Source organism: Vespula vulgaris, chromosome 13, assembly GCF_905475345.1.
Source record: "Vespula vulgaris chromosome 13, iyVesVulg1.1, whole genome shotgun sequence".
Classification (NCBI taxonomy): Eukaryota; Metazoa; Arthropoda; class Insecta; order Hymenoptera; family Vespidae; genus Vespula; species Vespula vulgaris.
The window spans coordinates 780434-797633 of record NC_066598.1 but is presented as its reverse complement, the minus strand read 5'-3'; the positions used below and the strand labels follow the sequence as shown (position 1 = coordinate 797633).

General features: G+C 47.1%; 1 protein-coding gene across 3 annotated transcripts in view; it reads left to right on the top strand.

Moving 5' to 3' along the window:
* The window catches only part of LOC127068410 (uncharacterized), a 41878-nt gene that overhangs the window by 16960 nt on the left and 7718 nt on the right, over positions 1–17200 (top strand). For all 3 annotated transcript variants that reach the window (XM_051004546.1, XM_051004547.1, XM_051004544.1), the window contains 10 exons: positions 11354–11514; positions 11785–11954; positions 13541–13646; positions 13879–13979; positions 14079–14334; positions 14432–14602; positions 15128–15249; positions 15969–16176; positions 16658–16872; positions 16969–17177. In XM_051004546.1, the coding sequence (XP_050860503.1) occupies positions 11354–11514; positions 11785–11954; positions 13541–13646; positions 13879–13979; positions 14079–14334; positions 14432–14602; positions 15128–15249; positions 15969–16176; positions 16658–16872; positions 16969–17177 (1719 nt within the window). The remainder of the gene's footprint in view (positions 1–11353; positions 11515–11784; positions 11955–13540; positions 13647–13878; positions 13980–14078; positions 14335–14431; positions 14603–15127; positions 15250–15968; positions 16177–16657; positions 16873–16968; positions 17178–17200) is intronic.

Here is a 17200-nt window from a genome sequence, read left to right as displayed (position 1 = left end):
GATAAAACACGTACTAGAAAAAGAGAAAAGAGATATCTTCTTCTACAAGTCGATTTATTCCTTTTATCAACGCGGTACCCTTCGTCTCGCGAGTCAGAAAATAATAAATTCTTGCAAAGGATATCTCGCAGAATTTTGTCGATCGTTGGCGATCGATGATAGACTTGAAATTTTATCGAAATTTTGTCACACTCTCGTTGAGGTTTGCGTTGCCCAACGTACGTCATAAATGCGTGTCGCGAAACGAGTTGCCTGCAGGCCGTTGCTCCGTGCGCGCTCGAGAACGTGCGTGCGTGCGTGCGTGCGTGAATGCGTGAACGCGTGCGTGCGTACGTGCGCGCGCGAGTGCGTGCGTGCGTGAGTGCGTGCGTTGTGCGCGCGCGCGAGTCGCGAAGAGTACTTTCACACGGAGGTGAACAACACGAGACGGTATCCAGGCCAGGGGTGGCCAACCACTCCCGCTTAACCTAAGATAACGATGGCTCTTGGAGCGTTTCTCTTTCTCTCTCTCTCTCTCCCTCTCTCTCTCGTAATTATGCTGATTATTTTCTTACCGTATGTAATTACGTTCTTTTACCGATTATCAATGATACTTGCGAACAAGAAACTGAAATATGGAAAACGTATACGTATGTCCTGCGACGAAACCTATAAAGTTTATATCCGAAATTTTGACGAAGCGAGGTCGTTGCACCTTTGCAACGTCGGCCGTTGAGCGAATTCGAGAGATCGAAGGGGTTTTCGCGCACGCGGAGAGGGTGAAGGGTGGTGGGTAGAGGCAGAGGTTGATGCCCGGGCTCACTTCCTAGGCTGGCCGTCTGTATCGACCGGATAGCGTCGGGACGCGCGCCGGTTCTATACCTCGACGCGAACGTACGCTCTCGTTACGCGTTACCTTGCATCTCCACCCCTTTCTACGTCCCTTCTACGTTCTTTCCTTCTACATCCATCCCTGCTTCTCTCTCCTGTGTCTCTCTGTCTCTCTCTCTATTTTCGTTCCTTCCTTCGCGTTTACATAGACTCGAGCAAAGCAGAGTTGGATCCACGTTGAATCAAAGTTGCATCTCTTATAAGCAAGACCTCTTCGATCTTCCTTTCGCATTTAATATTAAAGATATCTGAATCTAGGAAAATATCTGTCTACTCTAGCGATTAAAAGCGATATTATTTGAAATTCGCTTTGGTATTTTTCTTCCTTTTTTTTTTTATTCGAGTTAATTTAACATATAGCATGGTCGAACGTTATCGTTCGAAAAAGGAACTTGCCTTTGAAAGATCGGCAAAGGTTTCGCCGGCTCGAATCGTTTTGATCGCCTCGACTGGCCGACTTTTTACTCGGCTAACCGCATTGTCGTGGTCATCCGGTAAGACTGCTTTCGTTAAATTACCGTATTTGCCGGTAATGTTGCATGCTCGTGGCAGCTTATTATTAAGAAACGAACGTTTCTCGCCGGCTGCGAATTCGTTTTCACGCGAGCCGACTTGCTGAACGCTTTTTCGTTGCGAACTGCTAATAACTTGACTCTCTCTCTCTCTCTCTCTCTCTGACGTTCTTCCTTTCTATCCATCTTTCTAGTCCTGTATCCAAATTTTCTCGAGAATACGTTCATAAACGTTTAATCATTCTTCTTCGTATTTACTCGTTACGGACAAACAGTTGCATTTGTGTCCACAGATCTCTTTCTTAAATTAAAATCTATTAACTGACCTCTATTAACTGATCTAATCGAATTATTTTTAATACCACTTTATTCTTTTTACCCTAGCAACGATATAACGAAAAATGACGTAACGGTAAGCGCGCCACGAGTGCATTAGCGTTTTAGAGAAACGACGACGACGACGACGACGATGATGACGACGACGACGACGACGACGACGGCGACGACGACGGCATCGCTCTCCTTTAAAATACAGGCGCGTCTTCGTATTTACATATATTTACATGTTAAACGGTTGTACCGAGTACTTACGTACGATGAACGAAGCGCGTTCGAAAGCTTTCAGATGGGTGATGGATAAATAGATAAATAGATAGATAGAACTTAGCTAGACCAGTAGGCCAGTGCTCTCGCGATTGTTGAAATCTTGCAAATAGGGAAATAAGATATAATAAATGTCAAGTTGCGAAATGTAATGAAAGAATAAAACTCGAAGGAGCGTAAGAGCGTAAGTTGTAAAAAGATAAGAAAAAAGGAGAAAAAGAGAGATTGCTGCAACGTGTGTTTGCAATGTTTTTTATACCTTTAAACGGTATGAACTAGTTACTCGCATCATCGTCGTAGATTTTCGATCGACTTGCATACTTGGATTTGGAAGCTTAATTATCCGGTAGAAGGAACGCGAACGGCAACGCCCTTAAGTAACGTAGAAACTTGTAATTAACCATCGTGGTTAAGAACGCCGTTAAATTAGAATCCCTCTCTCTCTCTCGCTCTCTCGCTCTCTCGTTCGTTCGCTCGCTCTCTCGCTCTCTGTCTCTCTACGTTGGCGATTCGATGGTAATGAGGCACGCTTGCGGCGGCGCATTGCACAATTTATAATAGTTAGAATGGAGGAGCTCTCGGAACGGACGTAGGAGCGCTTCGATGAAACGTAGCCAGTTTCGAGTTTCCCTCTTTAAAGCGGAACGTAATCGCGAAAGAACGTGGATACGCGTAAATAAGCGTGCCGACCTCGATTCCTATCGATAGGACTTTGATTTACTTTTTTCCTTTTTTCTTTTTTCCTTTTTTCTCCAACTCCTCTACTATATCGTTCTCATCGACAATACATATTATTCCGGCGACAGGGATCATTCTCGATCGTTATTCTTCTAGCCGGCGAAAGGAATCGTTGGAAATTCTTTTGTACGGGGTGAAATCGAGTCGTAGGAGAGGAGTTGAGAGCTGCTGAGGCTACCGGGGTGGCGTCGAGCGGACGAGCGAACGGATGAGCGAGCCAGAGGCGACGGAGGAGGAGGACGGAAGCTGGAGGGAGGTCCGGATGCGTGAAAGATAGAGGGAGAGGGCGATGGTACCGAGGGATGGTGGGTTCAGGTGTTGCCTCGTGTGTGCTCTAGTAGAGGCGAGCGTGCGCGTTCGCTCGCGCTGACGCGCGCGCGCGCGCACACACCCGTCGAGGGCTCGAGGACGGCGGCGAAGAGAGAAGAAAGGTCGCTGAACTCGGGGTCGATAGCCGCACTACGATCCGCGTCGTGACGCACGGTGACGCGCCGAGCGACGCGCCGAACGACGCCGGACGAGTACCTATCCACCCCCGATCTCTATTCTCCTTCCCTTCGGTTCGATTACCCTCGAGAGGGAAACGACGGATTTGCCTCCTAAATTTCAACCTTTCTTTAACTACTTTCGTGAGACGATCCTAGCCGGTCTGGTCTAATCGAGCCCTCGCATCCTCGAGGATCCTCGAGTATCTGGGAAATACTTTCGAAAAGGGAATCTAAGTGCATCTAAAAATAACGGTATTATCGAAGGAAAGATAAAAAGTAGCGTAGGACGTTGCTTTTAATCGCTAGCTGGAATAGGCGAGTAGCTACTCGCAGGAGCGTCGCGAGAAGACATTTATTGACCGTCGATATAACGAGACGCGTTATCCGTGTGCCAGTTTATCGCTCCTAAACGTATTATAGCCGAGGCAGTGGCGCGAGGAGAAGTCCGGGGTCTTTGAACTCTCCCGACGACTCTCCTCCGTCTCCTATCTATCTGCTCGACTTTCAGGAGTCGCCAACCGCTCGGTGCACCGCGTACCCGTCCCTCCTCCCCTTTGCCCTCCTCATTCTGCCTCCTTTTACTCCATCAGCTTCCTCGTTAGCCTCGCATTCTCCTCGTCAATTTTTACATTCCGATGCCGATACTCTGCCCTCTTTGTCTTTCTTCCTGATAACATCGGGTATCGACGGTTTGATAGACGGTTTCATCGACGGACTCGAGGCCCCCTTTTTCTTTCTTTCTTTTTTTCTTTTCCTTTCTTTTTTTTTTCAATCAAAGGAAACAGGCCGAAGGATCGATCGATCCTCGTGAAGAACGGAAGGAAAGGGAGCGGAAAGCGGGGATACATGCAGTTACGCGGGAACGCAGCTAACGTGCAGGTTGCTCGCGCGACACCAAACACGCACGGTATTCCTTCGAACCGGCGAGAGTTAAACGTTGCGAGAGAGGATCGGATGTGCACTGGCCAGTTAAAATGTGGGGCAGTGCTGCGGCTAACGTTCGTCCTTGGTATTCGTACAACCGGCCAGTGTGAGCGTGCGTGAGCCCGTGTGCGTTCGACTCGTAACTGGACGTGCAACGTTCCAAATCGATCGACGGGAAGGCGAAGGCGTCTTCCCAAATTATTATCGTTATTTTTCTTTTTTCATCCGATCGGAGAATATTATTAAAAAGCTATAATAATATCTTAAACTTAAGAATCGTTCGAGAACTCGCTCGACTCGCTCCTTACAGTAGATTTTAACGATCCCATTTCTTAAACGCTAAAGATCAGCTTCGCTGAGATACGAAACGTTAGGAAATCTTTAGCTAATCGCTAGTGTAGCCACGTGGTCTAATCTAGCGTCTACCAACGTCGTCGTCGACGTCTTCGTCGTCGTCGTCGTCGTCGTCGTCGTCGCCATCGAGTATGTTCGTGTATCGCACCAAGAGGTTTCCTCATAAGGATGTCAAGGCCACGACCCAATGGGAGGTCGTTGCCATCGTCTTGTCTTCGTTTCTTTCCCAATCGAATTTGTCTTTTCTCGATTTTGTACGTTTTAATCGAGAATGACTAGAGGAGAGAGGGCACGATTAATCCTCTCCCCTCTCCCCCCCCCCTCTCTCTCTGCGTCTCTCTATTCCTCTTTTTCTTTTCGTTTGTCGACCGTGCCGACGCGTTGCTGGCAAATTAGCGCGGTTTCGTTCAATTTATAACGACGTTGGAACGAGCCGCGGCATTTCTAGCTCGTGGCAGCTGGAATTTCAAGATCCGTTTCTACCGTGCATCTAACGGGCCGAACGGAGAGATTCATAATGCACCGTTGCAAAATAGATTATTGCACTCTGTACGATCCTCGTACGAGCTCGAGTTAGAAGTAAGTACGTGTGTAAAGTGAAAGTAACATTCTAGACACGTGATGCGGTGTCGCGCCACGCTTGCTACTGAAAAAAGCCGCGCGTGCGTGTATTCTCTCTCTCTCTCTCTCTCTTTCTCTCTTCTCACCATATCGCTTCCTACGTCTTCGTAAGTTGCACGTAATATCTGTTCTTCGATCTTTTCTTCGTAGTTCGAATCGAATTCGATTAATAAGTAATAATATTTGAAAAAATGAAGGAAATTTATCGTAGCGGAGATCGCGGACATTCCAGAAAAAGGACTTTTGCGTCGACATGCAGGTCGGAAGGGTGCATAAGCTCGAAAGGGCGTTAAAAGAAAGCGAAGGAGGGAAAGAAGAAGGCTCGCTCTTGTCGAGGAAGGGGAGAGAGAGAAAGAGAGAAGAGATGGGGAAAATAGAGGGGAAGAATCGTTGACGACCTCCGAGGGGGCGGCCAGAGGAGTCGGAGGTGGGAGCTGCGGCGACGGCAGCGGCGGTGGCGGCGGCAGCAGCAGCAGCGGCGGCGGCGGCGGCGGCGGCGGCGGCGAGGTCGATGCACCCGTAATCTCGCTGAAATGCACTTGGGTGCAAGCGGCGAAGCGCTGCTATCGCCGTTATGCGAGCCCTACCGTGCCAGAAATAGGGTTGTTCGCATAAATATCGACAGCGAAAGCGACGTGTCCTCTGGCTCTTTTCCTTCTTATATTTATTCTCACAGGACAGATAGAGATAGAGAGAGAGAGAGAGAGAGAGAGAGAGAGAGAGAGGACCTACTTGTAATATCGATTTTATTATCTCTTAGATATATATTGTGCATATATATTTATATATATAATATATACATTTATATATTTATATATATATTACTTATTTCTTATTTTATTATTAACGTAATAAAATTGTGTTTACGTGTTTCCTTTTATCATGTCGATATTTCCTAGGAGAAAAATGAACAAACAACAGTTACCATCGATCCCTACGTTTCGTATCTTGCTATTGCTGCATAAATCGTCGCATTCCAGATAAGAGGAGCGCCTTTCTCGCTTCCGCCTCGATCCTATGCGCCCGACTCGTAAATACCGTTTCTACTAGCAATGATCCACTTTGCCCTTTATTTAAGTTTTCTCGTGGCATCAAAAGAGGTATCCAGGCTGCACCGACGCCCACACTGAGACGCGAGGAAATACGAGGATGGAGACGAGAGGGGAACGTTTTCTGGGCCGAAAAATTGTCGGAAAGAGAAAGAGCCGTTCACTTCCGCGTGACCTGCAGCACAGGAGGCGGTGTAGCGGTAGCACCGTTGCCAGCAACCTACCTACCTACCTACCTACCTATCTACCTACCTACCTACCTACCTACCTACCTACCTACCTACCTACCTATCTCTAGCGACTCCGAAAGAACAGCCGGTTCGGCCTCCAGGCTTCCGGCTAGCTTTTTCGCCCTGAAAACGTCGCGATCGTCGAAGCCCGCTCGGGGCGTGACCGGTTCTCCATTTTCTCCCTCTCTCTTTTTCTCTTTCTTTCCCAAGAGATATCATATCCGTGAACGCTCCCGATCTCGACGTACGAGAGAGTAGACAAGCCCGATTATCCCACCTATCGATTCGGTAGCCTTCTGTATATATTGCAAATGAATCAGACTGCATCCACAGGACTTAGGAAATCTTTCTCGTTTTTCTTGCTTTTTTTCTTTTTTCTCTTTTGTTTTCTATTTTTTGTTTTTATTTTTCCTTAAAAAAAGGAAAAAGAAAAGACTTTGCCGAAGACTTTTCCTCGCTCGTCGATCTCACCTTGGCGATCGATTCGCTTCTTGGCGTCGTAGCGAAGCGAAGAAACGCGTGACATCCGTGAATTCGTGATCAACTAGGCGCGGTTTCCGGCGAGTTGCCTTCATTAACGATTAATTGCATCCTTCGAGGCAGGTGCATTCGAGAGAACCGAGTACAACTATCGCCGTTTCTTTGTCCTCTTCCGAGATAATCTCTCGTTGTCGAAGAAAAGATATTTCTTACGTCCATGGACCACGATAACGACTCTCTCTCTCTCTCTCTTTCTCTCTCTCTCCCTCTCTCTCTCTCTCTCTCCACCTCTCGTTTCCTAGTATTGATTTCCTTTTTCATCGAACAGGAACTTTATGCCCGAATATAAACACTTTCTTAACATCAATTATTCAAGTGAGAGAGAGTGCAAAGTGCACTCGCTAAGTACACCATCTACCAGCACAATCTCTCGTATAGTTCGCTAGAGCGAAGGAGAAATCGTTGAAAATTGGGCCAGTCGGTCGATCGGAGCGAGGAATGATCTCCTAACGGCGTACCGTTTTAATCGCAAAATCATATTCACGAAGAAAGAATCGTCGTTAATCGACGATGAACGGACGTAACTTATCGCTAACAGTTTTCTCTCTCCCTTTTTCTCTCACAATGTTTTTCACTTAGAAGTCGATTAAATTCATGGTAGCCCTCATGACGATGGTAAGAAACGTCGAAGGTTCGAAGAAACGACTGTTCCCGTTAAATCGACGTCTTCCTATGGCGCCACCCACATTTTATCCTCACAGCTCTCTCTTTCTCTCTCTTTCTCTCCCTCTTTCTCTTTTTATCAGTCTTTCTATCCTGCCGCATACTCTCGACGCAATCACAGTCCGGCGATATCGCCGCTGAGAGTTCGTTTTCTCGATCGACGCCACGAGAAAGTGACTCTCTGTTTATATACATATGTATACATATGCATGCGTGTGCGAATATATATATATATATATATATATATATATATATACGTATATGTATATATAAATGCAGAAAGAGAGAAAGAGAGAGAAAGAGACATGTGCATGTAGCTGTCCGTCTATATATACATATATACGCGCATATACGGCACGAGGTCAACGGCACGTTGAAAAACAAGCGAGCGACTCTCGACGTATACGACCGTACGGCTCGCTCGAATATACATACACGGGAGACGTTTAAAGCTTGACCAACTACGAAAGGAGACGGTAAAATCGCTAAGGTGAAAATTTTTTGCCATTTGAAAGTTGCTTGAAGTATTAAAGTTTAGTAGAAATTCGGAAATAAACGATTAATTGGTCGCCGATGATCTTAGGGTCCGTCCGTAAAAATATAAAGGGGTGCAACGGGTAGACGACAAGGGGGAATCGTAAAATCGGGAAAAGAGGAGTAGGACAAAAAGGGCGTAAAGGATTGTTGATCGTTCGACATCTCGAAGCGTAGGAAAGCGATAAAATACGAGCGTCGAGATCGATAGAGCGTCGCGAACCAAGCCGAGCTGACTCGAGTCGAGTCGAGTCGAGTCGAGTCGAATCGAGTCGAGTCGAGTCGAGTCGATCTAGCCTCTTCTCTCGTTCTCCTAACGAAACGATAGAGCTCGCTCGCAATCAAGGATCTCGACCCTTTACCCGAGGCTGCTTACGAGCGCGTATAAATCAATTCATCGACCTAACGACGCGAGTTTCTCGCTTCGATTCGTGCGGAGAGGTCGAGCGGTCCAATCGCGAGCGAGCCGACTCCTACGAGCAAGAGAGATACGTCGAAGCTCGTCATCCTTCGAGAGACAAGCGAATGATTTCTTACCACTAAAACTCGACTCGTTCCCCTTCTAGCTATGTGGGACCCCTCGCACCCGTCGCTATAAACCGTATCGCGTTCCTCGACAAACGACGCCCTCTCTTTCTATACCCATCTACCTATCCATGTATCTCTCTACATTCTTTGTTTTTCTCGCCGAAGAAAGAAAGAGAGAGAGAGAGAGAGAGAGAGAGAGAGAGAGAGAGAGAGAGAGAGAGAGAGAGATTTAACGCTCAAGGCATACGACCTAATAGCCGGCTCGTGATAAAATACTATCGGCTTATCCGAATGTTTTTATTTTCTTAAATATATACGCTGAAGCCTAAAGAAAATTCAGAAAAGACAAAAAGTAGAAAATTTCCAGAATAGACGAAGACGTGCTTTCCCTTTCGTTTGGGTAAAGTGTCGCGGGGGTGCGATCGTAACGACGCTCGTCGTCGGCTCTTACTTGAACGTTGAGCCACATCCTATTAGATATACATACATACGTATATGCGCGGCTGTGTCACGGGTCATCGGCCCTCGGATATTCTTGGCAATTCTCTCTCTCTCTCTCTCTCTCTCTCGACTCTATCCCTCCTTCTAACAGGCCTCTTCTCCTTTTTTCCTTCTCCCTCTCGGATGGCACACGAGCCCTCCGACTACTCGTTCGCTTCCCTCGGAGGGGTCAGCCCTTCTCCCCTCTTCCTCTTACCTCACTCGAATTCGCGCTCCAGAGCATCCCAACGAGACTCTTCTTTCCACTCTCCGACTCCTCTCGAGCCGATCTCCGATCGACTTTGCGTTCGTTGCACCGAGTTACTTGGATATCGAGCCACGAGCTCCTTCCGCTTTCACTTTTTACGAGTCTTCTCCTATTGATAATAATTGAAGGCTTCCGTTGCCTTTTCTCTTTTACACGATACGCTCAAAGTTTGTCTCAAAGTTGAACGACGTAGCGTGTAGGCAATAGGTCGACTTTAATAATTCTTACGTCATGAACGGCGCCAGCGAGTAGAGCGATCTAGTTTGTGTACGTAGAGTGATTTAATATCTATGCGAAATAAGTACATCGAGTACCCTCTACTCGTCGGCACGGACGTAGGCAGATCAGATAGGCAGTACCTATCGTAGTTACGGTGTCCGATGATGCGTCATCGTTTTCTCGCATTGCAACGAGCTCATCGGCGCGACTTTACTAAGACATTAGTGTCAAAATCGCCCGCCTCCTGCACTCTTCCTATCGAGAAATCGCACGAAAATATAAGACTCCGAGATGTGTGTTTCTTCCTTTCTTTTTCGTGTTCTTCGTTTTCTTTTGCCTTTTCTTTTTCTTTCTCTCCTCCGAAACCACCGTGTGCCGTCTCACTCCGACTTAAAGATATTACGATACGGTAAAGCCGACCACAAAATAGAAGTCGATGGACCGTTTGGCAAGCTCAAACCGCAAGGATAAAATTCGACCGACTGTTTATCCGGTATAGCCTTGCCGTAGTCGACGGTAAGAGGGACCGTACGGTACAAACGCGACCGCAAACGCTCTCCGCATCTCCTTCTTTCCGCACGTCGTCCAGCATCTTCCATCTTTTATAATTTTGACCGTCTCCCTTTTAATTGTATTTTACATTCGTTTTATTTCCTTCTTTTTTCTCGTTTCTTTATTTTCTATGAAAGAAAGAAGTGGTCTCCTTTCCTTTTTTTATTTCCGCAGAAACTACACCGTTCGTTATAAGAAACAATAAATTCGATTTTCTCTTTCCGATCGTAGGGCACGCGCTCGCGCAAAGAATATTTCAAGAGACGCGAGATTCTCCTCGAGGAAGGAGAGGAAACCCGTTTCTTCGTCTCCTTTCCTTTCCTTTCCTTTCCTTTCGTCCCGTTCCTCGACGAAACAAGGTTCTTCTCGAACGACGAGTACCAACCATATAATTCCGATATTTCGGTCGATTTCGTGGGCCGAATCGAATTCGAAAGCGAAGAGATTGAATTACAGTGTAATTCCGTGCGTCCGTAACCAACGCAAGGGTTTAAATCGCGATTCTCGTCTCTGCAATAAAGTGCCGGTGCTTGCGCCTGCATGAAATAGCTCCGACGAGACGTCACTCTTATTACGAAGGCTGTTGTTCGTCGAGCGTTCGAGGCGACTCGCGCCTCGCCTCCTGTAAATGGCATTAAGGCCCACGTGTCGGCCCCGTTTCGTTCGTCGCCACCGATCCTACGACAATCTCCAACTTTTATTCGAGTCGGTGATTTCCTTCAAACATTAATAATTCCGTCCGTTTCATTCGCTCTTTCTCAATACCGATCTTATGTCCCCCGTTTACGCGTACACGCGCACGGAAGAATTTTCTTTTCGTATAAATCACAGTTTAGTCCTTTGCCATTCATTCAGCTTTGCAATGTAACATCGATAACTTTGTAAAAAATTCCTCCTCCTTATCTTCTTTCGACTCGACACGATTATCTTCTTTTTTTGATACGTATATCAAACTATTACATATATATGTATATAAAAAGCCAAGTGTCGTCGAGGCAAGATGATGAGCGTCAACAAGCAGATCTTATTTTTGCGAATCGCGTTTCGTTTGTTCTCAGAAGTAGCTTTATCGGTCATTATCATATCCTTCGGTGTCATTTCAGTACCGTAGTTCGTCCGATACAGTTCTCGACGCAACTACGATTCTACTAATGGACTCTCCGTTCTATTATCGTTGCAGAGTGGAAAGCTCGACCCTGCAGTTGGTCTGCCCGTTGGATTCTCGTCCGGTGCAGCTAATCTTTAGAGGACTGCAGGTGGTCAAGGAGAAGCGGGCGCTTCTTCGAGATGTTTCGGGAGTCGTCAAGCCGGGCGAGCTCTTAGCCGTCATGGGCCCTTCAGGTATTTATCATCTCCCTTCGCCCTAACGAACCTATTCGAAAGCGAGTTCTTCTCGAAGAGGACCAAATTCGGCTTTGAGATTATCTCCCTCTCCCCCGCCCCCGATGACTTTGCGAGAACGTTAGTTTCGTTAATTAATTGACGGCAGAAAAAAGAACAGAAAAGAAAAAGGCCGTTTCGATTTCGCTTAGCTCGAAAAGTATATTTATCGTTCTTATCGATGCCTTGGACCATTAGAAGCCATTAACGATGATGACATTTTGTGCAAAGGATGCGGGAAAACGACGTTGTTGAATTGCCTCTCCGGAAGGGTCAGTCTGGACGGCGGAGAGATTTGGTTGAATCGCGAGAGGCTCACGAAAAGATGGCGTCGTAGGATTTGTTACGTACAGCAGCAAGACGTTTTCTTTCCTGATCTCACGTTACGACAAACCTTGGAGGTAAGTCCACGCCCGCGTCGCCCTCGACGAATAATATTAAGAGCAAGGGAAGATAAAGGATGTCTGGCCTTTAAAGATCGTAAAGATGGTGACGACTCCTTCGCTACGATACGGACGAACAAAGCGTCCGTGTGTGATCTTCTTGGAAAAAGTCTCTAGCCGGTTACGCTTCGATGCCTAGCCGTCCCAACGAATGCGTTGCATTCGATAGATAAGAGATTCGAGAGGGTGGGGAGTCTCTAATCGAAAGATGGAATAACCGAAAGATAATGCGAAGGAAAAAGGGCCGGTCGAACGTCGCTCGAACACGGTCTCGGACCAACGAGCTCGTTTCCGAGTCGCGCCGAGTCTTTTCTTGTTTTCCACGAAAACTGGCCGCGGCTCTTGGCAACTTTATTGTATACGCCTTTCACTGGGAATTTATCAAGTCCCACGCTCAAAAGTGGGCGCGAATTAGGAGAACACCGTACTCGCGCCTACGTATCGCGCCTCTATCTTCCCGCGAGACTCGACGTCGTCGAAAAGACCGTCGGGCCAAAAGCCAACGCAACCCTCTCGCCCTCCCGGAACGTCTTCCCTCTCGCGGAAAATTTAATGCCACCTCGTTGAGCCGCTAATTGAATGCGATGACGCGTGCGATACGATCTCTCGTAAGAATGCGAGAATATTCAGCGTCTAAACGCATCCTCGATTCGATGGATCTTTCCTCCCGCGTAATCAACAACGCCGACCATCTTTTCTCCTCTTCCAAAGAGAAAAACTTGACAAATTCGTAGATTATCGTTAACGTCGCAGGTAGGAGGAGTCTTTGGGCGCTTAGACGACTCCGACCGTTAGGAGAGCCCATGCTGCGTGAACGAACAAGCGAGAGAGGATAGTATAGACGGAGGCGGCCCGGGGGCGGCTCTCACGATGACGTCATAACTCGGTCAGTGAACCGCTGGCGGCGCGACGGCAGCACCGCACCGCACCGCACCGCACAGCAGCACGCGTCTTACGTCTTTCGAAAACAGTCGGCGCCGTCTAACGCGTTCGGATCTCGCCTCTTTCGCGCATGTACGTACGCGTATCACCCTAGATACGATAGAAATCGAACTGCTACGCTACACTTCTTCCTTCCTTCCAAAACTATCGAGGATCGAAAGCACGTAGACGCGTTTCGAACTTGTTTCTCTCTCCTTTCTTTCTCCTCCTTTCCTCCTGCTTCTTTCTTCTAGAAATTCGTCTACGTGCCTCTTTTCTCCTGTCTCGGATACGCTTTGATATGGCAAAAGGTAGAGGTAAACATCGTCGACGGCACTTTCTCTCTCCGTATAACGGGTCGAGTCTCGCGTCTCGCATCGCATTCGATCGTGCGATTACATTTCCCCTCCTCCCCTCGTTGCGCTCGTAGCGTCTCCTCGAGCAACTCGGAAAAATAGCACGAGTTTCGCGAAAGGGAAATTGCAAGGAACGGTTTGCGTTAACGTTTAACGTCCACGGACGCGTAAACGAGGGCACGGGGCTTAAATGCGGCAACGGCGAGAAAGACGGAAGAGATATTAATACGTTACCGACGAATGAAATCGATCGTTTACGATTTTCAGTACCAGGCGAGGCTGAGACTTCCGGACACGCTGACACACTCGCAGAAGATGCAGTGCGTCGACCATATCATCGAGGTTCTCGACCTCGCGGCCTGCCAAGATACCAGTGAGTATCGACGAGGGAAATGTAAGCCGATCGAAAGAAAATAGTCGATATAATAGTTTATATAAGACGTCATTTTTTTCTTGATATTTTCTAATTCGATCCGGACATATTTCCCTGCCGAAGGGAAACGTTTGCTATTCTGCGTGAAGCATTGATCCAATATATCCCTTATTTCTCTCTCTCTCTCTCTGTCTGTCTCTCTTTCTTTCTCTCTCTCTCTCTCTATCTATAGTTATCGGCGATTATACGAAGCGAGGACTATCCGGCGGCGAAAAGAAGCGAACGAGCATAGCCTGCGAACTACTCACGAATCCGTCCTTGATGCTACTCGACGTAAGTGTAATTTTCCGTGCGAAAATCGATCAAAGATATTCTCGAAAATGGTATACATCCATTTTCAAGAGATATTTAAGAAGCGATAACGTTTCGTAGGAACCAACGAGCGGCTTGGACTCGCACTCCGCGCAGGCTCTGATCTCACGTCTTAAGAAGTACGCCGAGCAAGAGGGCAAGAGTATCGTCGTGACCGTGCATCAGCCGAGTTCACGGATGTTTCATAGCTTCAGTAAGCTTCTATTGCTAAGCCGTGGGCAGGTCGCCTATTACGGTTCGACTGCGAACATCGGCAGGTTCTTTTCGACGATCGGATTGACTCTTCTGCCTCACTACAATCCGGCAGACTTTATACGTGAGTAGGAATGATCGAAGGCGTCTCGAATAGCGATCGCATTCGAGACATAATTGCAGGCGAATTGCAATCGTAACGACGCTCGTTCTCCTTTCAGTCGAGCAAATAAAGGGCCCGGAGGAAGTACGAGAACGCATAGTTGCTGCAGCTCGAGCGGCGAGACAGGGACCCGACTGTCCGCCGGAACTTCGTCCGGACTATAATCCCAGCCAACATCCGCTCTGCGACCATCTCATCCATTATCACGAACATCACATCGGGCACAACGGTATTACGCAGTATGCGCACCACCACGACTTACTCTCCCTTTCTGTCCTAGCAAATTGTACCGACAAACTTTAACAACGTTTAACAGCGGAGAATGCTAATCTTACATTCTCGGATAAGACGCGTCCACGTTGCCAACTTTCGATCATGAATGCGCGTCATTGTAGTCGGCTATCGGTAAGAATGCTTTCCTCCTCCTCCTCCTCCTACTCCTCCCCGCACACATACACTCTTGGACTATCGATCAACGACGGTCGTTTATAAATGAACTCGAATGCACGATATTTTTCATCACGACGGCGAATGTATCTTTGATCTCCGTGACTTGGAATAATCAAAGGTCGGCTTCGTTTCGTATTCCTCGGAAAAAACTTTTACGCTTTTCCACATTTGAAGGATCGAAGGGAGAATAGACGATTCTTATCGATAGTTTGAATATATTCTTAACACGTCCGAAGGAGATATCGTCGATTAAGAATTAGAAATCAAATTCTTTGTGAAAATTAACGGAGGAAATAATTTGTAGGAAAGGAAGACGAAGGAGGCACCTTATGGCTGGACACCCAGAGTCATGCCAGCAGCAGCGCAAATTCCGCGGACGACGATTATTCCTGGCAGTGGCCAACCAGTTTCTGGTCGCAATTCAAAGTTAGTATGTTTAATGAAAACAACGAGTTTGCGAGAAGAAAGAAGAAAAAGATACGATTTGCGTTTCGTCATCGTTTTCGTTAACCGCATTTACGTCGACGAGATAAACAATCTTTATGAGAGATATTCTCGTTCGTTCGTTCGTTCGTTGGTTTTTAATTGAAAAGTAAATACAAAAGCTGACCAAGCGACGCAACTGCGTGCGTGTAAGCGCGAATCAGGGCTCTGTAAATCACAGAGAAGAGCGAAAAGCGTGCACGCGTAACTTGGCGCGAAAGGGAGCCGACCGAGCAGAAAGGGGAACTAGGTCGCGTTTACGCGATTCACCATATCCGGATAATTACCACGAGCGCAGTATGCCCCTCTCCCTTGGTAATGGCGCTTCGTAATGGCGCTTCGTACAAACACGCGTATACGGTCGCTTCACTTTTCCCTTTTTCTTCTTCTTCTTCTCTTTTACCATCGATAAATCGAGACTCTCGATATCGATAAACGCAGAAAGGGGTTGAATCATCTCGTTAAACAAATCCTTCGTGTATTTGCAAGACGGATGAACAAGTCATCATCTATCGTTTTGAGAGATCTTTTCCTTTTCTTTTCATTTCTTTTCTCTCTCTCTCTCTCTCTCTCTCTCTCTTTCTCTCACCCTTCCCCCACCCCCTCTTTCTCTCTATCTATCCATCTATCTCTCTACATCTTCTCCTCTTGTACGTCGATAGGTATTATCGGAAAGAAATTTTCAAGAGGCACGACCAAGAATGCTGTCTCGCTTAAATTGGCTACAAACGATAGCCCTAGGCTTGTTGGCCGGTCTTTTATGGCTGAGGCTACCTAGGACCGAAGCTGCCCTTCACGACATTCAAGGATGGATGTTCTTCAGCACCACGTATTGGATGCTCTTCGCACACTTTGGTGCACTCTCCAGTTGTAAGTTTCTTTTTACCATAACGTTGGCATACTTTGTTTCGCATTCCAAACGTTATAATCTACCGATAACAATGTCGCCGAATGAAACGATACGTAGATATTCTAGCATAGCCCGAGTTAAAGCTAGTGGAAAGTTCTCAAGTTTTCATCAGGTAACTCTCGTACGATTGCGCAACGAGCGCGAGCCAAACGAAGCTGATTGGTTAATTGAGCCACAACGTAATACGCTCAATCGGGCATTCAACACTTTTTTTTTTTTTTTACTACAAAGATATGCAAAGGACGACGGAACGTTCAATGAAGAATCTCGAGGTATGTGGGACGAAGTGTGACCTAGTAAAGCGGTCACAGCTTAGAGGGAGTCGCAATCATCGGCTCGAGAGATTTGGACGAGCTTTTGTTATGTTAATCTAGCGGAAACATAAGCAGACACGTATTATTCGTTGGTCTCTCTCTAACTTTAAGTTCTGATCTGTTTCAGTTCCTCCGGAACGGGAGGTTATCAACAAGGAGCGATTATCAGGATCGTATCGGCTGTCGGCCTACTACTTGGCGAAAATGGTCGGCGAGCTGCCATTGACGATAACATTACCCGCCGTTTACCATATCATTAGTTACCCAATGTTGGGCTTCCAGAGCCCGGCGGTCTTTGTCACGTTGTTGGCATTTTTACTACTCAACACCGTTGTCGCGCAGGTTCGTATATTCGACCGGTCACGAGTGCGTCGCTCTCTCCTTAATCGCTAATCGACACGTAAAAAGTTTCTCCCCGTTTTTTCAACCTTTTTTTAGAGCGTCGGATTTTTCGTTGGCGCCTGTTGTCTGGATCTTCAAGTGAGCATAACCGCTAGCGCCTTGTACACGCTCGCCACTCAACTTTTGGGTGGTTACTTGGCGACAGCTGTACCACCGTGGTTAGCATGGGCTCGATACGCCAGCATGGTGCATTACGCCTATCAAAATATGCAGATTCTCGAATTCGGCGTTGGAGAACCGATCGCGTAAGACCCTTTCGATCTTTCTT